The 21,602-nt window shown below is 55.3% G+C and overlaps 1 protein-coding gene across 1 annotated transcript in view; it reads left to right on the top strand.

Annotated features, from left to right (window-relative positions):
• The window catches only part of SMAD3 (SMAD family member 3), a 119,542-nt gene extending 98,420 nt beyond the window's left edge, over positions 1–21,122 (top strand). Inside the window, exons 6-9 of the mRNA XM_039218574.1 lie at positions 8,915–9,127; positions 11,347–11,484; positions 14,075–14,219; positions 16,733–21,122. Coding sequence (XP_039074505.1) covers positions 8,915–9,127; positions 11,347–11,484; positions 14,075–14,219; positions 16,733–16,856 — 620 coding nt within the window. The 3' untranslated portion in view covers positions 16,857–21,122. The remainder of the gene's footprint in view (positions 1–8,914; positions 9,128–11,346; positions 11,485–14,074; positions 14,220–16,732) is intronic.
• Positions 21,123–21,602: the final 480 nt, after the last annotated feature.

Genomic DNA, 21,602 nt, shown 5'->3' with positions numbered 1-21,602 from the left:
GAAAGTCGGCCCAAGTGGTAGCCTGCTGTGAATTCCTTTCTAGATTGTGTGGACCAGGATGGTTTTTGATCTTGGACCTGAGGCCCAGGTGTCCCATGGACTCAATTCTCCCTCCCTGCTGCCCCATTCCTCAGGCCCCTTGTCGGAGGGTTGAGGATACTTAGGGCATTTGTTCCAAAGGAAGGAATGGCCCTCAAGCCTGGTGGGCAGAGAGTCTGCTGGGAACCCCTGAACAGGGCAACGAGTCAGCCGATGAGTCGGGGTTAGGACGCACAGTGAGACACCAGTGTTTCCTCTCTGCTTGCCCAGCCCTGGTACCCCACTCCCACCCCTAGCTTCACCCATTCAAAACTGCTGGCTTCATCCCTACCCCCAAAATTTTACAGGCTCCTGGCATCCTAGCTGGAAGGAGATGGATGATGGCGATGACGATGGCAAACCTTTCTCGAGAACTTACTATTGACTGAGTATTGTGCAGAGTGCTTCCTGTGGGTGAACTCAGTCTTCATAACAAGTGTGTAATGTAGCGGTGTTAGAATTTTTCACTTTCCTGATTAGGAAGCCAAGAAACAGACTGGCTACCTAACTCATGCCAAGTCCCACAGTTAGTGACCGAGAGTCTTGGGACCCAGAGCATGTGCTCATCTGTGGCAGGACCCGCTCCCCCGTCACCATGTCCTGCTCAGAAGAATGAGGCTCCAGAAGGGCACTTATTAACTTGTAGTTGAGGGCAGTTAGCAGATTGAGGACCCTGAGTGGGAGGCCTGCCTGCCTGCCTCTCCCTTCCTCACTGATTCCCCAGACACTTCCTGCCAGACAGTTGAGTACCAGTCCAGGTGGGGAGATTTGAAGAGGAATCATGGCTCCTGCCATCAAGATGCTTATGGCCTCGTAGGGATAAATAAGGCGGGCATCAGTTTAATTATCAAACAAGATGTAGGTGCAGCTGAAGCAGCCTGAGGGCTCAAAGGAGGTATTGATGGCATTCCAGTGGGGACACGCCTCCAGGGCGTCCAGCATCCTGTGTAATTAACTCATGCAGGCAGCTTTGCCGAGTTCCTAAAAAGTACAGGTGCTGGGGGTCCGGAGCTGGGAAGGACACGTGGGCGTGTACGGTCTGATGGCGAGGCTGGAGGGGTCTGCGTCTGCCCGAGATGCACTGTGCTGGGAGCCAAGGGAGCAGGCACCGGAGTGGAACAGTGTAGGCCAAGGAGGAAAGTGCCAGATGGGGTAGGATCTGTGGTTGTGTGCGAGCGGGACCTGGAAGCACAGGCGGGGTACTGTGAGGATGAGGAGGGAAGGACATTGCTGATAGAGGGAAGGGCATGAAAGGGCAGGCAGAGCTCAGAGGGTGGCTGGTGTTGTGGTTGGTGGGGCTAAGGGGGGCAGATGAGGCTGAGGGGCTCCTGGGGGCACTGAGAAAAGAGCCCTGAATGCCTCACTTACTGATTCCCTTCTTGCATACAGAATGAAGGCTTTGAGGGAGTAGTGGTTGGTTATCTGCTGACTGCTTCCTAAAGATTAATCTGACCATTGTATGCAATTTAAAGTCTAAGGGAAATGGCTGGTGGCCAAAGGAAAAAACAAAACCCCAAAACTAAAACAAAACGAAACACCTTGGGAAGCTGTTAAACTGAAGGAGGCTGAGATGAAACGCTTGGGAGAAACGGTGGTGGGGGCTGGAAGGGGCGTTGAGAGGGGCCGTGGGCCTGAATCAGCAAGTGCTCCTCAGCCAGCTCTAACTGGGAAGAGACCGGATACCCGGGAGATGGGATGGGCTCGTGCTGGAAGATGATAGTGAGTTGCCTGTGCTTAACTGTGTCCAGGAGGCCGCCAGGCAGTCGGGAGAGAGGTCGGGGCCGGATTTGGAAGCCATCAGCCTGGGTGGCAGCCCTTCGCAAAGCGGAGTTGGAGAGGCAGGGTTTTGTCATCACTTGAGTTTGGAAAGCCTGCGCTGTAGCCCCCCCACCCCGGGCCTCCAGGGCGCTCACATGGTAAGGCCTCTGAGCAGCCCTGCAGAAGGGAGGCCTGTTGAGTTGAACATTTTGCCCACGGATCCAACCGCTTTCAGAATTTTGCTCTTACAACCCATCAGCCGTCTCTGTAGCCTGGCACCCCGGAAACACTGGCGAAGGTTCGGCTGAAGTCCTGGGAGTGGAGGAAAGGCAACTCAAGAAGGAAATAAGGCCAGAGAGGGGTTGAGGTGGGCCCCTCCAGGAGGGAGGAGGGAGGGTAGGAGACTGAGGGTCAGGTTGGAGGGCTGGGCCCGGCCAGCAGCCAGGAGGAGGCCAGTGGGCAGGCGTAAGGAGAGGCCTTGAGGTGACACGGGGAGTTCAGGAGAGGGGTGGGGGCCGAAGGTGGTCAGAGGTGGGTGCAGGGCAAATAGAAGGCGAGATGACCGCTGGGAAGGATGGGGGACATCTCAGGACATCTGATTGTTTCCTGCATAGGAATTATGCGGGAAGAGAGAAAGCAGAGGACGTCTGGCCCCTCCTCACTTCCTCCCCACATCCAGGCAAGAAACTGTGGCTCCCTCCACGGGGAGGAGCCCGGAGGAGTGAGTGACTGAGAGCCAGCTCAGTTTCTCGTCAGAGGCAGGCTCTGGCTTGCAGGGAAGGGATGTGAGCAGGTGATGTTCCTGTTGTTACACGTCATGCCAGATGAGTCACCTGGGATTTCCTAAGCATTTAGGCCAAGGATTGGGCCAAATGGAGGGGAAGGAGGCGGGAAACGGAAAGAGGAAAAAGATAAGGAGCTGGACCCTGTTAGTGAGTAAGTTGTTCTTGCTTTAAAGTGAAACATTTGGGGAGGGGCCTTGACCCCTGGGAAAGAGGTACCAGGCAGTGCCTGGGGGCAGCGGCTGGACTGGAGTGTGAGGAGGTGATGGCACACTTCCAGAGTGCCTCTTGTAGAAGGCATCTCCCCTCCTGCCAGGAGCGAGGGACAGGGTGGTGGGGCCGTGGGGAGATGCCTGGTGCTTCCCTGAAAGGGGATGGGCTCCAGATGACAGGCTTGAGCGGCTCCACGTGTCTTCATGCTGTTGTACAAAGGCTTTTCTGTGGTCTCACCAGGCTCTGAGCCTCTGTCAGTGTAAGAAATCACAGCATCCTGGGGCGCCTGGGGAAAATGAACATTAAAAAATTTTTTTTAATGTTTCTTTTTGAAAGAGAGACAGAGCATGAGCAGTTGAGAGGCAGAGAGAGGGAGACATAGACTCTGAAGCAGGATCCAGGCTCAGAGATGTCAGCACAGAGCCCGATGCTACGCTTGAACACACAAACTGAGAGATCATGACTTGAGCCGAAGTTGGACGCTTAACCAACTGAGCCACCCAGGTGCCTCTAAAAAAAAATTTTTTTTTAAAGAAATCACAGCATCCTGGGGCACCTGGGGAAAATGAATAAACACTAAAAAAAATTTTTTTTTATTTTTTTAATGTTTCTTTTCTGGGGGGGGAGAGAGAGAGAGAGAGAGAGAGAGAGGAGTATGAGAGCAGGAGGGGCAGAGAGAGAGAGGGAGACACAGAATCCAAAGCACAAATCCTGAGCTGTCAGCACAGAGCCTGACGTGGGGCTTGAACCCACAAATGGAGAGATCATGACTTGAGCCAAAGTCGAACGCTTAACCCAAGCGCCCCTAAAAAAATTTTTTTTTAAAGAAATCAAAGCATCCTGATGGCAGGAAGTCAACTGCCAGCCAGAAGAGCTGGGCCTTAGACTTTGCCACTGCTCTTGGCTGTAGTGAACCGGTCTCAGGCTGAAAGCACATGTGGGCTGCTTTTTGTGCTGTGCACAGCTTGCTTTGTCATTCTTCTCTTTAATGAGCTAGGTTGGAACTGGGGTCCCGGGTGCCAGGACCTAGCCGTCCTGGGCCCATAGGAACCAACCCTTGGGGACCACAGCTAACAAGGGCCGACTATGCTCAGAGTGGGGAGCGAAGTCTTCACAGCCACGTGAGTTGGTGCTGAAAGGTTGGGTCTGGGCTGGTGAGGGCCAGGCAGAGGGAACAGCAAGGACAGGGGATTGGAGTGTGGCATCCCCTGGACAGGAGTCAGGCTCCTTCCACAGGTGAGGAGTCCTGGGCAAAGGCATTGCATTCACTTTTTGACCTTTAGCCTTGCGGCTCTGGCCTTTGCCTGCCCCTGCTTTTGATTCATAGTAGAAAGTTAATTCCCTTCCCCCTCCCCCCCCATCTGTCCCTCCTCCTTTTCCTTTACCGGATTTGGATCTCTTGCATGTGTTTTTAATAGGCATCCCTTAATCCAAGTGTTGCCTTCTGGGTTTTATTCTGTTTTCTTTTCCTTAAACAAAACAGAAAGTCCATGCCAGCTTGGAATAGGGCTTAAAAGCGAAGCCAGCCAGTGCCGTTAGGCTGGCGGAGGGCCAGTCGTGAATTAAGCGCCCCGTGCCACTCGAGAAGTCTGGCTGCTCCCACAGCAGTGGGGGCAGGGGGCCGAGAGTGGCAGGAGCAGGCGGTTCGTGCCTTTCCGTCACCTCTCCTGCGGGAAGAGAGATCAGCGCGGACTCCGTCTGGCCGGGAGCAGGGCTGTTTGAAGGGCAGGCCTTGGGCATTGTCCCCTACCACCCCACGTGTGCTGAGTCTTGGGCCTGGAGAAACGAAACCACTGTCGTGGAGGCAAGTCCCCACAGCTTTCGGAGTCATCCTTCCCGAGGAACCTTCGAGTGGCATGTCTTTGGGTCCTTTTCAAGAAGCAGTTCAGCAAAATTACTTTTGCATCTGTTGGCAGACTCTTAAAATTAAGGCTGGCTGGCTTGATGGATGTGGGAGGAGAGGTGGCCGTCTGTGAGGTTTTTTTTTTTTTTAAGATTTAGTGCCAGGAGAAGCTTTGGTTCCCTCGCAGAACCGGTAAGCATTGTCTATGCGTAACCAGAGCCACTATCATATTATGCTCCCTTTTTGCCTTGTCTGCTAGGAAGCTCAGAGCCAAGCTAAGTGCTCTCTCGGTTGGTAGCTATAACCTGTGGTTATTCTGTTTATAATGTTCTCCTTTCCAGGGTCCTGACTCTTTGTTTCTCTTGTACTTAACTACGGTGTGGATGAGTCATTTGGTGGGGAGATCGGGGGGAAATGAGGGCATACATACAGTTTAAAATAGGCTGCCATTCAAGGCAGAACCCAGAAGTGGTGACCATACATTTTGGTCTGTAGCTCCTCTTGCAGAAGTGCCTTGAGGAAGCAACTGAGAGGTGCTAGGAGGGACAGAGGTGAACGGCAGGGCCAGACTTTTGTTGTGTGCAGAGAACAGTGAATGCCTGGCTGGGGGTGCTGCTCTGGTCAGTCCTGCTTCTGAACACAGGCCAGCTCACCCCAACAGCACTCTGTAAAATGGTGCCCTACAGACTTTGCCTTGGCCTGACCGTGCTGCTCCCACTCTCAACTAGCATCTTATTAATTACGTGTCAGGCTTCTGAGTCCAGTATATCCACAAGTTATAGGGATGTTTGGATAAGGGCTCAGATCTGCTTGGGGGGGGCCTCTTCGGGGAGGACCCCAACCCCCTCTCTGATCCTGAGATGCCTCAAAGCCCACATTTCTCCAGAGTGGTCCTGGCACCATGTTACCCCGTGGGTGGCCTGTGGCTTTTCTACTTTTGATGGGTAGGCTGTGCCAGTGCTCCCGGGAGCCAAGCTCACCCTCTTCTGTCTTTACTAAGCCAGGGGGTGCTAGACAGGGCTTTATAATTTGGGGGGAGGTCTCTGTTCTGTGCTTTGCTGGGGAAGCCAGGGCCAGCCCAGACCAGCCTGGCTGTCTCGGGCCAGATGCACAGTGATCTAGATGGCCTGCACCAGGTGTCTTCCGGTAAAGCTAAAGTCGCTGTCCAGACCAGGGAGACGGGCACAGCAAGATCAGCCGAGCCTGCCCCCAGGCAGTGGTGATCAGCAGCCCTTGCCCAGTACCTCGTGGCCTTGTCACTGACCCAACCCCCTGGAGTGCTTGGATTGTGCTTGGATTTCTTAGGCTTTTTTTTTTTTTTTTTTTTAAGGTTTCCAAAGCAACATACCTCACATTTTAGTGACCACGCTGTTTAGAATATAGCTTATCTCACTGGAATGTCGAAGCATTGAGTGCAGCCAGAGCCGGATGTGGCCGCTGTGGCTCAACCCAGCCTCAGGAGCACAGGCCACGAGCCATGGTCACTCTTGACCCCGACACTCCTCCCCTCCCCTTTAAAAGTAGCTTAGATCCCCTGCCTTCCCCTGTCTTCCCTCCTTCTACCCTGGGAAGACCGGAGAGGGGCAAAGACGCCTTGCCTCCTCTGCAGTAGAGGTTGGGACAGGAGCAGGTGTCCTCAGGTTCACATATGAAATCAGTTCGATGTTGTCAGCACCATGTATTGAGTGCTTGATGCTTGCCCAGCAACTCATGTGATTTCTCCCAGTCCCTCCGCAGACAGCACCTGGTGGTAAAGAGGGCTCTCCACCTGGTGGCTGCAGGGGGAGATGTGGAGGCTGGAACGTGGAGCTGGGCTGGTTTGCAGTCACACGGCTGGTCCCCGCCAGAGCCCAGAGTGAGTTCTGGGCTGCCTGGCTTCAAAGCTTGAGCTCCATGACCTGGTGGAACATCTAAGGCAGTGATTTTCAGCCGGGGGCTCTTTTAACCCTTCAAAGACACCTGGCAATGTCTGAGGCCATTTATTACTGTCACAGCTGGGGAGGGGGAGATGGACCGTGGGCTCCCGACATCTAGTGGGTAGATACCAACCAGAGATGCTACTGAACATCCTGTAACCTACAACACTCCCCCCGCTCATCCCAGTCGAAGAGTTAATTGGGCCACGATGTCAGTAATGCCGAGGGAAGGAGCCTGATCTAGGGGTCCTAGCCCTCCAACGGACACTTTCTGGGTTTGTGTTGAGTGCAGCTATGTTACGGGTCTGCACCTCCTCCCACGTGTGGTAGGCATTCTCTTTACCCTTAGAAGGGGTCGCAGGTGTAGATCCCACAAGTAGATCTGGGCCCTTTGCCCTCGGGGCGGGGGGTGGTGGTGGCTTCCAGGCCCCTCCCAGCACAGCTTTTGATTTTTGTCTTTTTTTTAATGTTTTTTATTTATTTCTAGGAGAGGGAGAGAGAGAGAGACAGTGTGAGCAGGGGAGGGTCAGAGAGAGAGGGAGTCACAGACTGAAACAGGCTCCAGGCTCTGAGCTGGCAGTCAGCACAGAGCCCGACGCGGGGCTCGAACCCACGAACCGCGAGATCATGACCTAAGCGAAAGTCGGACGCTTAACCGACTAAGCCACCCAGGCGCCCCAATTGATTTTTGTCTCTTGTTCCTCCCACACTTCCAAAGGTCTGGTGAGCACAGATCCCAGTGGGTTCTCGCTCCAGGAAGGGGCTCGGCACGCAGTGAGCCGGGGTCCCTGGCCAGTGCTGAGACCTGGCACGGCGAGCCCTTCCTGTCTGTGCCTCACACCGGCTCCCACAGATGCACCCTCAGGAACCATGTGACTCCAAACATAAGAGCCAGAGGGGGTGATCTGGCCTGAGGTCCGAGATGGAGGCGTGAGAAGGGGCAGGAGGCTCACTGGTTCTCCAGCGAGGGGGTTGATCCGAGTAGGCAGCGGGAGAGCTGTGGTGCGATGCTTCGGCCCCTGGGGGAGCAGTGCGGTGCAGGGAGGTGGCTGGAAGAGGCTGGACGGGAGTGCCGGGGAGCCCCGTTAGCACGCTGTGGCACTGCCGCCAAGGAGGAAGGACAGAGGCCTGGCCCAAGGCTAAGCACGGACCCACTGAGGGATGCGGGAGGAGGACAGGGTGCCTGGGCAGGTGTGACCAGAGTGGCCATAGGTGACGGGAGGGAGTCACAGGAAAGGTGATGTGGGATCACGTGAGGGGAAGCCTCTATTTCAGGGGTTCCCAACTCTGGTGAGAAAAACCCAGCTCCTCCCAACATGGCAGCGTTGCTCTGAGGAGCCCTTGGTTGAGACCACAGACTGACAACTAGGACACATTGAGAATTGCTTATGGGGCGCCTGGGTGGCTTAGTCGGTTAAGTGTCCGACTTTCGCTTAGATCATGATCTCGCAGTTAGTGGGTTCGAGCCCCGCGTCGGGCTCTGTGCTGACTGCCAGCTCGGAGCCTGGAGCCTGTTTCAGTCTGTGACTCCCTCTCTCTCTGACCCTCCCCTGCTCACGCTGTCTCTCTCTCTCTCTCTCCTAGAAATAAATAAAAACATTTAAAAAATAAAAAAAAATAAAAAAAAAAAATAAAAAAATAAAAAAAAATAAAAAAAAAAAAGGAGAATTGCTTTTAGATGAGTCTGTGTCTTAGCCACCCCTACGTAGCATCTGGATACGTTCGGAAGATAGTTTCTGCAACAAGAGACGCGGACCCTGTTTAGCCTGTGGACAGCACCTGGGGCCCGTGTGGTCACAGCCCGGCACCCGCGGAACCCCCCGCTGGCCCAGCCGTGTCATTTTATGGGCTTGGATACTGACGGCTGCTCTACGGGCCATGAGCGTCCAAGACCAGACAGAGTCGAGAGCCCGTTTGGAGGCAGAGGTCACCGTGGGTTACTCCGGAAGCGAGGCTGGGAGCTGGCCGGGGAGGTGGCGTGGCACGCCGGGCCTGCCCAGTGGGTTTGCCCAGGTGCGGGTTGATGCCTGGCCCTCTTGGGGTTTGGTCCAGCACCTCCTTGGGCACTTTTTCAGTCCGAGGCCAGCCAGGCAGGACGGGATCTCTGTGAGCTAAAACTAAATGAACGTGGAATGTTTTTCCAAACCCCGGAGTATGTTATCCCACTGGATTCTGCAAGTTTAAGATCATACTAGGCATGAGAGCAGAGGACTGTAACACCCACTGAGAGGTAGAGAAACACTCTCATGCAGCGTCCAAGGGACCTCGTTGAGGAGTGTGCGACCCGGGGGCCCCTGACTCAGTAGCCTGTCCTGTCTCCCCAGACCTGCAGCCCGTCACCTACTGCGAGCCAGCCTTCTGGTGCTCCATCTCCTACTACGAGCTGAACCAGCGTGTGGGGGAGACATTCCACGCCTCCCAGCCCTCCATGACCGTGGACGGCTTCACCGACCCCTCCAACTCGGAGCGCTTCTGCCTGGGGCTGCTCTCCAACGTCAACAGGAATGCAGCCGTGGAGCTTACGCGGAGGCACATCGGTAAGGATGCCACCTTTCCCCGTTTACCCACCCCCTCCCCGTGGCCCCAGCAGCCACGGTGCGGAACCCACCCACCTGCGCTGTGCGGCGCCTCTGGCTGGGGAGGGTGCAGTCCCCCAGCACGCCTCCAAACCCTGTACTGCCTTGTTTAGGGGGCCAGACCGGAAGAGTTCACGGTGCTTGGTCATTCCCATTCAGAGACAGAGTATGTCTGACAGTGTGAAAGCCACAGAGGAAAGCCTTCACTTAAGGGATGGGGCAAGAGTGGGGAATCTGAGAAGGGCAACATTGGCAGTTCTCTCCATATAAATCCCTAGTGGTAGGTGGATAGGTAGCTGGGGTCAGTCTTGACAGAGTGATCTTTTCTTTGTTAGCTTCCCATAGTACTAGGCTGCCAGAACAGCACTGACGCTAATATTCTGCCTTCCAACACTCAGAATGTGATAAAAGACGGCTTATAGAGGAGGAAGCCATGTACGTGTTCCTTGGTTTGCTCATAAAATTATTGTGCTAAGGATATTTGTAATTTTGTGGTCCCGAGTCACTCCGAAGGCCATGGAGATGGTGTAGTAGGGTATTCTGGGTCCAGAGCCCCCACGGGTGGCGGACCGGCTCCAGGGCAAACTCAGGAGCTGGGCAGGGCGGCAGGGGGTCTGGTCTTGATCTTGTCTGTGTTATATCTTGGGCTTTCACAGAAGATTTCATTTGAAGAGAGGATTTAATAGTTAATAAGAGTTTAGGAACCATAGGCGTGGGCCTGTGTGCTCATTTTCCAGGGGATAACCTGACGCCCAGGGAAGAGTAGAGCCTTGCCGAGGCCACACAGGGAGTGACACAGCCAGTCACAAACAATCCCTTGCTGCTGCGCCCACATCCTTCCCGGCCTGCCTCCCCATTTGTTTTACTTCAAAAAAGATACTGATCCTGGGAGGCATATGTAGTTATTTATTCTCTTTATGCTTTTCTATATTTAAAAAAAATTTAACATTTTATTTCTGAGACAGAGCGAGCAGTGGGGGAGGGGTGGAGAGAGAGGGAGACACAGAATCTGAAGCAGGCTCCAGGCTCTGAGCTGTCACCACAGAGCCCAACGTGGGGCTCGAACTGATGAGCTAGGAGATCATGACCTGAGTCAAAGTCAGACACTTAACCGACTGAGCCACCCAGGTGCCCCTACTTTTCTGGATTTTAAAAAATAATATTTCAGATATTACCAAAACAAAACACATTTTTTGTTGTTTTGGTCTGGGTCTACCCATCTCTACCTGTGACCTTGACTGACCTGACCCCGTGGCCCCTCCTTGTGGAGCCCGAGGCTGCCAGCACCCCACGTATCTGCGACACCCAAGTCTCGCGGCACCAAACCAAGAAGAAACGGGGGAGTGGCAGTCGTGGGAGGAGGCGGCAGGGAGAACACCCAGTGGCCCCCTGGTTTCTATCCCACTTGACGTCTCGCCCGTAAAGCCTGGCTCCGTTTTCCAGCCCTCTGGGCCTCTTCCCCAGAAGCAGCAACAGAGGCCTTCCCGTGCGGCAGGAGAGAACATCCCTGGCTGAGAAGAGAGCTCATTGTCAAGAGCGTTTACGTAACTGTTTGCTCGAATTACAGAGGCAATTTAAAAATAATTCCTGTCCATCTGGAACGGATTTAAGAGATGAAGGAAAAGTGAATGATATAAACCTATGGAATGTTTTAGAAAAATGCACTGGGGAGAGAGAAAGGTACAGGAGGTGGCGTTCAGCCATCCCGGTAAAGCAGGGCGCCTGTGGGGTCGGCTGCCTCCGGAGCAGCTCTGCAGGTTTGCTGAGTGAATTTTTGTAGCAGTAGCTGTAGTAACAGCTCGTGCTTATTCGCAGGTGCTTAGTGGGCGTGGCACAACCACTCTGGGAGGTAGGCAGTGTTGTTACCCCATCTTCCAGACGAAGAAACTGAGGCTCAGAGCTTGAGTAACTGGATCGGAGGCCCATGGCCAGTCGGTGGCAGAGGATGTCCCTGAGACGTACGCCCTGCCCTCGCCCCTGGCTCTCGCCATCTGCCACCTCTAGCTTCAGGAACCGGTTTCCCGTGTGTGGGGTTCGCCTTGCCCGTGGGCCCTGTCTGTCTGGGGAGGCTGGCAGGGAGACAGTCCCTCGGAGCACCGGCTGCAGCTCTGCCTCCTCGGCTAGCCTCCGCCGGCCCTGCGGCCAGACACCCCGGGCCCACCTGACCCACGTCTCCACAGGCCGAGGCGTGCGGCTGTACTACATCGGAGGGGAGGTCTTCGCCGAGTGTCTCAGCGACAGCGCCATCTTCGTCCAGTCTCCCAACTGTAACCAGCGCTATGGCTGGCACCCAGCCACAGTCTGCAAGATCCCGCCAGGTAAGAGCTCCCCACCCCCCCACCCTAGCCCTGCCCCGACGGCCTCTCTGGCCCCGGTGCGTGCCTGGGAGAGGCGTCTTCTTACCGTTTCTCCTCCTCGCTGGGGGGTTTCCCGTGCTTACTGTCGGGCGGCGCCCTCCTTGACCCTCCAGGAGCAGACACAGCACTTGCTGCCTCGGGTGCACAGAGGCTCGGGCATTTTGCTTTCTTCTTTCATTCCACAAACTCACAAGTGCGCGGGCACAGGGCCAGGTGGCTGGGGGAGCGGGAGGGGTGCGGGAGGCCCTGCTGCTGTCCCCACAGACCTTAAAGACCAGCTCAGTATGTAAGAGAAAGACACGAGTGAGTCTAATACAAGGAAGGGTGCTAAGCACCAGGCAGGTAGCTCAGATAAGGTGCTCCTGGATCCGGGTGGGGGTGGGGGGACTCATTTAACTGCTGGGATGGATCAGGGAGAGCTTCATGGAGAAGGCATTCTGGCACTGAAGGCTGGGTAGGCACAGGGTGACGGTGGGGTGGGGACTGTGAGGGCATTCCAGGTCGAGGGAACAATATGGGCACAAGCCCAGAGGCAGTGCAGGGCAAGGCACGAATGGGTGGCACCCTGGCTGGAGGAGAGGCCACGTAAGACCGGAAACGTTTAGAAAGAATGATGGGACCAGACCACGGAAGGACATGACAAAGTTGTACTTTTATTCTGGGGAACTCGTGAGGGTTTTCCGAGCGGGGCTGACAGCTCCCACCTGGACTCCAGGAGAGGGTGTCAGGCGCCACCCCAGAGGATGGCTTGCCAGTGGGGGGAGGGGGTGGCTGCCCAGCAACACTCACAGAAGGCTGATCCCATCAGGGCCTCTCGACTTCGGGAACCAAGGCCGAGAGGCCGGGCCAGAGTGCCCTGCTCACAGGCACGCAGCCCCTGGGCTTGCTGCTGGCAGAGGCAGGCTGTCACTGGCTGGTCCTGCGTGTGGCACATGTGTGGCACACGTGTTCCTGTCTGCTAAGCAGCAGATGATAGCGGAGCGATGGGCTTGGGGCAGGGTCAGCTTAAGAATGCAGGAGGCCTGGGGTGCCTGGGCAGCCCAGTCGGTTAAGCGTCTGACTCTTGATTTCGGCTCAGGTCATGATCTCAAGATTTCGTGGGTTCAAGTCCCACATCGGGCTCTGTGCTGACAGTGCAGAGCCTACTTCAGGTCCTCTGTCTCCCTCTCTCCTTGCCCCTCCCCCCCTTTGCTTTCTTTCCCAAAACCTAAAAAAGAATGCAGAAGGTGCTCTACATTTCCAGAGCATTGTGTGGTTGTGTTTACAGAGTACATTTGTATCTTTGCTCTCCCTTAGTCCTTTCCAATCATTCTGCCTCCTCCGGGGAGGAGACAAGTTCAGCGAGGTCATGCCGCCTGACCAAAGGCACAGCTAGTAAGTGGCTGAGCCAGGGTGAGCCTAGGACTGAGTGACTCGCGAGTGTGGTGCTTCTCTGCTTCTTGGCTCAGATGGGGGCCACCACCCACTTTCTGCCCTGTGTCCCCACATGTCCCCTTGGAGAAAATGTGAGAACAGGAAGGTCCGTTGTGTTCTTGGCATTGTGGCCATTCCTTTCCCCAGCCCTCCTCCCGTCTTTCTGGTGCGGGCTGAGTTGGCCATCGTGGGGTTTGTTAGCTCACAGAGGATCAGAGCCGGGAGGACCTCCGAGGCCAGCCTCTCGGAGACACGGGCTTATGACAAGAAGGTGACCAACCCAGAGTCACACAGCAAAATTAGGTGCCCGGTGTGGGCCTGTTAGTAAATGTCACCTTAGCTCACCTCTTGGGTATTTCCAGCATGTTGCTCTTGTCTTTATTTTTCTGATTGGCATATTCCTGGCACTCTGGGGGTAGGACCTCAGGAGATTTATTATAAACCTCATTTGTGCCCGTCTCTGGTTTTACGGCCTGGAGGGTTAGACACACGTCTTCTCTTTGCTGCGATGTCACTCTGACCCAGCCAGGTGCCCAAAGGCCAAGATGTGGCTCCAGTCTCGTGTTCCCTTCCTGGCCCCAGGTGGACTCACCAGGGAACCCTGGTTGGAACGTGGGACCCTCTGCGAGCACCCGTTCATCTGGCCTACACTACTGTCCCTCACTCTGTCTCCTTTCAGGGCCTCCGGCCCCCAGGTGCTCAGCTGTGCCCCATGCAGCCACGGGCGTTCTGGCTTGGGTCCCTTGTGTCTCTGGCCCCTGGATGCCTGCCTTGGCCCTTTTGCCCAGGGCAAAGCCCACCTCTCTAGACCATCTCTCTTGCTCTTCGTAGTCTGCTTTAGTCTTCCTCAGTGTTCCATGGCTTTCAGAGCTGGAGCCCGCAGGCCAGCATCTCCCCAACCCCCCCCCCCCGGGTCAGCTGCACCTCCCCCCTGCGGTGGGGACGGCTTTAAGGGCAGGGACCAAGCGGGCCTGTCCCGAGCACGGTGCGGAGTGTGAAGTGCGCGGCTGGCCCATGGAATGACTGTGGGCCACATTCTGAATGACCCGGGGGGTGGGGGGTGGCTTTAGCCAGGCATGGGGGCCTAGGACTCGTAAGCGCTCTGTCCCCAGGAGCACGGTCTTCGCTCTCTCGGCAGGATGCAACCTGAAGATCTTCAACAACCAGGAGTTTGCCGCCCTCCTGGCTCAGTCCGTCAACCAGGGCTTCGAGGCCGTCTACCAGCTGACACGGATGTGCACCATCCGCATGAGCTTCGTCAAAGGCTGGGGAGCAGAGTACAGGTCAGGTCGGGGGCACGCGTCACTGGGGCCTGACTGCTGGAGGCTCAGACTGCAGAGCAGGGGCTCCTCAGCGACGGGCTAGGCCAGCCCGCGCCCCAGAGAGCAGAGACCAAGGGTCAGAGGCCAGGGCCTGGCGGGCCAGGAGGGCCGGAGTCCCACCAGATAACGAGGAGCCGGGCAATGTGTGCCCAGTGCTGTGAACGCACATGTTCCGTTTCCTCTCACCACAACCCTGGGCGGGGACCCTGGCATCGCCCCCGGCGCACGGATGAGGGAATGAAGGCCCCGGCAGGGAAAGTGACTTGCCTGAAGTCACACCATTAGTGGGAAGGCGGAGCCTAGAGCCGTGCCTGGTGGCTGCTTCCTCACTGTTCCCTTTGGGCAGATGATTTTAGGACCACCCTTTCCAGTGAGTTAAGTCGTCATACCTCCTCTGGGGCTCCGTGTTTGACTTGAGGGACCCTGAGAATCGAGGGTACTAAAATTGAGAAGCAGATAGGAGAAGAGAAGATGTGGGGAGTCAGTAGGGAACACAGTTTACTCGCTCAGAAAAGAAATGATGTTTTTCTTTTCCAGAATTTCAGATATTGCTTTAAACAAGGCTCTGGTCGGGTCTACCTGATCTGCTCTGTTGAATCTGTCAGACCGTTCTGGTTGGGGTGTAGAGATCCCCACCCCTTTCCTTTCCACACCTAGACAGGAGCGTGCGAGGGCCAGGGCTGGGCACCCCCCAAGCCCTGCCCAGCCCCCCGCTTCCCCAGCAGATGCAGAGGTGCCCGCACGTCAGCTGGGGCCAGCGCCTTGCAAGTGACTCCCCCCGCCCCCCCCCGTCTCTTCATTTTTCCAGATGTTTGGAATCCATTTTGTTTTGTAGTCATTCTGCACCCAGGCCAAACCCATTTCAATATTGGCTCTGGGCCACTGTTTATAATGAAATCCAGATGAGCATGACTTATGGAAAGTCAGATCCTCATTAGAGGATGTCAGTCCATAAAATCCGCTTCTATTTACCGTATTTTAGCTGCTGCTGCCGCCTGTGTCTGCCCTACCGTGCCAGGGAGCACCTTGGCCTGTGGGGTCTCTGGGTAAACCCTGGATGAGTGACCACCTGAATAGCCACAGTGGTCAGGCCTCTGGGCAGCGCTTACAGCCCGGTTATAGGGCCGGAGGAGAGTAGCTGAGGCCGGCCCAAAGGGAGAGTTTAGCCCATCTTTTAGCCCTGGCTGAAAGCATTCATGCAACAAGAACGAAGGGTTATAAAATGAATATATTTTTCTAGTGGGAGAGGGAGATACTTAGGACCACCCCCAGTGCAAGAGAGCCAGAGTGGGAGGGGGGGTCCTTTCGCTCCTTTCGACACCCACACTTGTGTCTGGAGAACCGCACTCAGGCACCACAGGTCAGAGAGGCGCCCCTGCACCCACCGGACCCTCTCTCCACCTCTACCCCGGTGCAGCGTCGGCCGGGCAAGGAGGGTTGTGGCCTCAGGTGAGCAGCCGTCCACCTGGCGCGGCACCACAGCCCTCGGGCCCCGAGTGCGCTGAAGAGGCCCCTTGGTGACGGAGGAAGCCTTTCCCGGGGGGCACGGTGTCACCGTGCGGGGCGTACAGCCAGCACCCCTGGTCCTGTGCGGCCTTCCGCATCACCACCACCTGGCAGCCCTGCGGAGCAGCCTGACGGGCGGGTGCGGCCCCTTCCCAGAACAGTCTTGCCCTCCTCCTGCCTCTCGGGCCAAAGAGAGTAAGGTTTCATCCATCCTGTGAGATGACCGAAAGCAGGCAGGGCCCAGGGCCCAGGCCTCTCCCTTCCAGCAGGCACCGGCACCTCCGGCCTCAGCAAGATAGCTGTGCTCGCTGGAGGCCTTTGGGAGCTCGCCTGCCGGCTGCGTCATCAATCGGCCTGCATTTAGACAAAGTGGTTTGGGGAAAAGAAACGTGTGGTGTGCCTTGGTTTTTTCCAGTAATTGTTCCATGGCTCGCTCTGCCTGTAAGATTTTCCAAAATAAGGCCCTAGATGGGAATTATTTCAGCACATTGGGAACTGATGGCATGTGGACCCTGTCGGCACTTTGCAAAAAACACCCCTCAGTCAGACAGACCCACGTCATCAGGGCCTGCTGGCCCGGGGGGTGCCCATTCAGGGCGGATGGGACTGAGGGAGACCTCTGCTCAGGCTGGAAGTTCTTCACTGGGTGGCTGACACAGGAACAGGTGGGCACGTGCAATACCCTGGAATCTGTCTTATCCGTTTAACCCTTGAAGGGCTACGTCCTTTCCCAGCAAGAGAACCCGATTTACTCAAGGCCCTTCCTGGCTGGGGAAGTTTGGCCTGGCAGTCCCAGCAAGTTAGTGGGGTCTCCTCTAGGGCAGAGCCTAGCAAGGAGCCTTGGACACCTCTCTGGCTTTGGGAGGAAGACTCTCCCGAAAGCAGGAAAAGGTGTTTTGACTTGGATGTGTGGCGTTCTGGACATTTTTGAAGTCTCCCACCTCCCCTCCTTTCCCTATGTCTTGCAGGAGACAGACAGTGACCAGCACCCCCTGCTGGATCGAGCTGCACCTGAATGGGCCTTTGCAGTGGCTCGACAAGGTTCTCACCCAGATGGGCTCCCCAAGCATCCGCTGTTCCAGTGTGTCTTAGAGACACTGGGTGTGAAGGGGGAGAGTGGGGGGAGGGCGGGCTTGGGCGAGAAGGGCCGTGTAGGACATGGAGAAAATTGGAACTCCACTCACTATCGTCAATGAAGAAGAAGTTTTTCTCCCTCGATCAAGGCGGCACCAACCTGTTTCCCAAAAACACAAAAGCGAACCCAGAGGTGGATTTTGTGAACCGCTGTGTCTGCTGAACACATTTGCCCTTTGGCCCCAGTTTGGAGGGCGAGAAACGGCTTCTGCTCTGGTGGCTTGAGCAAACAGGTAGTGTTCCACCACCTGTCCCCTCCTCCCAGCCTCCTTCTGTTTTAATGCCCGCAATCCAGGATGCACTGTCCGACAGGAAATGGTCCTCGGTTCCGGACTGGAGTGGGAAACTCACCTCGGGTGTTCTAGGTAGGGTAGAGGCTTCAGAGGTGCGAGCAACCCTCACGCCTAGTCCTCTGGCGCTTTTAACAAAGGCTTCAACTGAGCCTTCCTGAGCCCCAGCGCTCTGGCAGACCCTGCACCCCGGGAGCCGGACTGACTTGGGGTGGGGTGCGCGTCTGTCTCCTCCCCGAGCAGGCGGACACGTGTGAGCCAGTGGGTTCTGAGCAGGCCCACGGGGACGGTGGGGAAAGCTGCTGAGACCCCTCGTCTCTGCAGTTGGTCCTTTGTCACTCTGAGCGGCCGGGAGCTCTGCCGAGGCTCAGCGCTTCTGCCACGTCTAGTTCATCCTCTGGCGTTAACCTCAGCGATGGGAGGTACGTGAGGTGCTCACACGAGGCAGGCGGCGGCCGTCGCATCGCGGGTTTGAGAGCGGGTCTCCGGTCCTCTGTAGGCACTCGCTTGCTCTTCTTATGCATCGGCCTTCTCGGTTTACCTAGTCAGTTGCATTAATTAAATGAGCTTTACTGTATGCTCGTTTAAATGTTTATTTTATATTTAAAAAAAAAAAAAAAAAAAACCTCCTGGGTTGGCGCACTGACTGGGAAACCAGCGTGGGGCCCGGCCACCTCTCTCTGAAGGTGAAGCTGTTCCAGGTTTTGTTGAGAAGACACCTGCCAGGAGCACTTTTGAAAACTGAAATTAACAGCAGCAAATCCAGCAGAAGGGAAAAATCTCAGGCCAACACAGGCAAATGAAAAGGGCTATTAATTTTTTTTTTTTTTTTTACACCTTTGGAAATCACAGGCGCGGTGCAGGGAGGGCCGCCACCCTCCCCCTGGGATATAAGATTATCCAGCTCCCGGGAGGGGTCATCAGTGACTCTAGCAGCTATGTTGTAGAAGTACTGTTCCCAGTGGCAATTAGTGAGAAAACCATTATAAATGATCGCAACTGGAAAAAAAAAAAAAAAAAAAGCCCTCCTTTTCTACTGGCCTTTTGCAGAATCCAGCAGACAGAATTGCCACTTGCATTGGTACTTTATTCCTTGTTGCTGTTTTTTGTATGAAATGACTTGTCCCGTGTTTTTGCGTGGATTTCTAGCAGGAAAAGTGAAGGGATTTCCTATGGAAGTCCTGTCTTCTTCCAGGTGAAGGGGAGGAAGTATACCCTTCTGGCAGGTATAAACCTCAAATGTGATGCCATTTCTGATGCCTTACGATGTTGGGGGCTTCCTGGTGCCTCCCCGGCAGGATCCTAATGCCTCTGCAGCTCTACCCTGATGGCTTCCAGCTAGGACAGCTGCCGCCCAGGCTCCCCAAGGACACAGGAAGAGACGGGAGGAGCACCTTGCCAGACCTACGCTTGTCTTTTCCTGGGGCCAGTGACACAGAACCCAGAGACCACCAAACCCCTCTCGCCCTGAGAGGGTCACATACGGCAGGTCCGAGGGTTGCCTGCTGTGAACTGATCTGCGGACTGCTGCTTCCAGGAAGCCCTCTGAACCTCCTGCACGTGTCAGGTCTGAGACTCGTGATGTGGAATATCCCGTTTGGCCTCTGCTGGCGCCATCGTCGTGCCCTTCCTAAAAGCCAAGGCGGCAGTTTCCGAGGGCCCGCGTTCTCCACCAGCTCCGTGATCCTCGGAGGCCCTCCGACGGCGCGCAGCCAACCCTCCCGTCACTTGGGAACTGGCACAGCCTTGGCGCCCCTGCTCGGAGGGGGTCTTAGCACCCTGGTTGCTCAGAGCCGAAGGCTACTTCGAGGAGGCATGGAGTTTTAGTTTTGTGTTTCTCCAAAAGCTCACTTGGCCCCCCCCTTCTTTATAGACTGCTCCTTGCAGGAGGATGTGAGAGGAAAAGGTAGGTAAGTCCCCCTCTGGAAGACAGTCAGTCCTATCTAGAGGGGAGGACCCTTCCCGTCACGGAGGCTGCCTAGGTGCTTTGGGCTCGTGTAATATTAGTGTCCTTTCTTTAAGTCACAAAGCTTGTTTTCTAAGTTTGAAAAACCCATGGTCTGAATGGCATTTACATCTTAAAATCTTTTTTAAGGACAGTTGAAGAAGGGGGGGGGGCGGGTGGAGCGAGAGAAAACAGGGCAGTCGAGCAGGGTGGAGGGCAGTTTTAAGCGTAGCTAACTGGGCTCTCCGCCAAGTTGTCTTCACCTTCTGGCTCGTGCTGCCACTGACCCGAGCCGCCAGCGCTGCGGCGGAGACCCTTGGCTGTGCCCCTAACCCCGGAGCCAACGTCCGTTCTCGTCCCTTTCCTCCCCCACCCGCCTTCCGAACGTTATTTAGTACCTTCGGTCCTTCCCGCACAAGCAAACGTAGGTAGCTGCCCCAGCGGGTTCGGGTTACAGGCTTGTGCTGGGACATCATCTCAGTTGGCCACCCTCCTGGCAGGCGGGAGCCGACCTGACATTTTGAGGCGAGCCTCGAGTCGGGAGCGGGGACTGGGACGCTTAGTAAGCGCACACGTGAGGGCAAGGCTGCTGGCGGGCTTTCCCGGCGTCCTGATGTTGTCTGTGTTGTATTTTTTTTATTATTGACCGTGGTGGTTATTTTTTTTAAAATCATTAATGTATTGGAATGAGCTGTAGCACATGCTTTGTGCTTAGTTGTTTTTCCTCCATCCTCCCTTGGCTTCCTAGTGCCTGGACGTATTCCAGGGCTAAGTGCTTTTACTCAGACTGCAGTACAGGCTTTCTTTAGGTAGCATGTGCGTGTCCTGTGTGCACGTATGTAGTCTGGGAAGAAGGCAGTTAGCCCCAAAGCTGCCCTTTCTGGGGCTCCGGGAAGGTCTCTGCAGGGCCAGCTTTCACCTCAGGCCGCTCTCTGAAGTCCTTCAAAGGAGAGAGAGGAAAAGGAATCGGGGGACTGTTTCCAAGGGGGTTACCAGTAGCAAGAGCGGGCATGAGTTTCGTTCTGGACTCTGAGTGTGGGACTTTAAGTGGCAGAGGTGGGAGCTCCCCCCCCAAATTTACACGTGTCTTCACTTTACTAGAAGAAAATGTCAACACGGCTGCGGTGGACCATTCTTTGTGTGTCATGAATGTTCCCTTCTAGATCATCCTTTTGAGGAGTTTCTACTACTTCTCAAGAGGGTGGGAAAGCAAGGAAGGACACACGAACATATGGTTCCCACCTGAAGAGGTGGCGTCTCGGAGGAGGGGGGTGCAGTCAGTGGGGAAGTGACTTTTCAGAAACACAGCTACCACATAAACTCGCCTATAGTGTAAACTGGATTGAGCAAGGCTCTCAGTGATTCTGTAATTGATTTTTTTTTTTTTATGCTGAAGTAATGTATACTCTAGCATTCTGGTGTTTTTATATTTATGTAATGATTTCTTAAAGCCATTCAAGACAGAACTATTTAATTTTTTGAAGAAAGTTGGAAAGGTCTCTCCTCCCAAGGACGGGGGCCTGGGGTCCAGAACCCCCTCCCCCCCCACCCCCCAGGCTGGCTACAGGCGAGGTAGCGCTCCAGAAGTCCCCTCCAGGCCCTTCCCCGGGGGGGCCTCTGAACCAAGCCCCTCGCCTTTCTGGCCCGAGAGAACTCGATGCAGAGGGTGGAGCCAGGGGCCCCTCCCTCCCCTTCACTCACCCTCCCTGCTGCTGTCCGGATGACGCTGTTCTGGACTCTGGTGGCGTGTGTCTGAGTGGGGGGAGCAGAACATGAAGGATGTGATTACCTTCACTTCTCAGCCAGCCTGACCTTTTAATACCTTTGTAAAAAGCATGTACGTATTTATAGTGTTTTAGATTTTTCTAACTTTTGTATCTTAAGAGCAGAGCACCTGTTTAAGCATTGTACCCTATTGTTAAAGATCTGTGTCCTCTCTCTTTCCCCTGTAAGTGCCCTTCTAATAAACTTTGCATTGAAAAGCTCCCAGGCCCGGAGCTCTGTCTCATTCTTTGCTGGGTGGGGAAACGATTTTAAAGGAACCCAGCGACTTCAGCAATGGCTCCAGCCCCCATTCTCTCTGCCAGAGCCTCTCCTGCTCCCCAGTGGCCCTCCTCCACTCACCGAGGTGACGTGCGGGGCCTCTCCCTCGCCATCCACACCTAGGCAACACAGTCTGGTCTCTGCGTTGGCACTGGGCACTCCCTTCCTCTGCACTTGAAGGCCTGGATGCCACCAGCTGAATCCTCCCCCAGGCACGGAGGTAGTTTTAGGTTCATAAAGAAGGTTTTCACACCCTCCAGCTCTGAGAACTCTATCAGCGCCTGTGAAAATGCATTTTAAATTCAAAACTCCCAAGGAGAGACTTGCTGGACTCTTCCGCTGACCCTGAATGACACGGATCAAGACTAACATGAACACTTTGGGGGGGATGGCATGGGGTTAGAGTACTCCTTTAGCCGGGCCACT

The sequence above is a fragment of the Hyaena hyaena genome, unplaced genomic scaffold (genome assembly GCF_003009895.1).
Source record: "Hyaena hyaena isolate Hyena2069 unplaced genomic scaffold, ASM300989v1 scaffold_15, whole genome shotgun sequence".
Lineage (NCBI taxonomy): Eukaryota > Metazoa > Chordata > Mammalia > Carnivora > Hyaenidae > Hyaena > Hyaena hyaena.
This window is presented reverse-complemented; position numbering and strand designations above follow the sequence as displayed.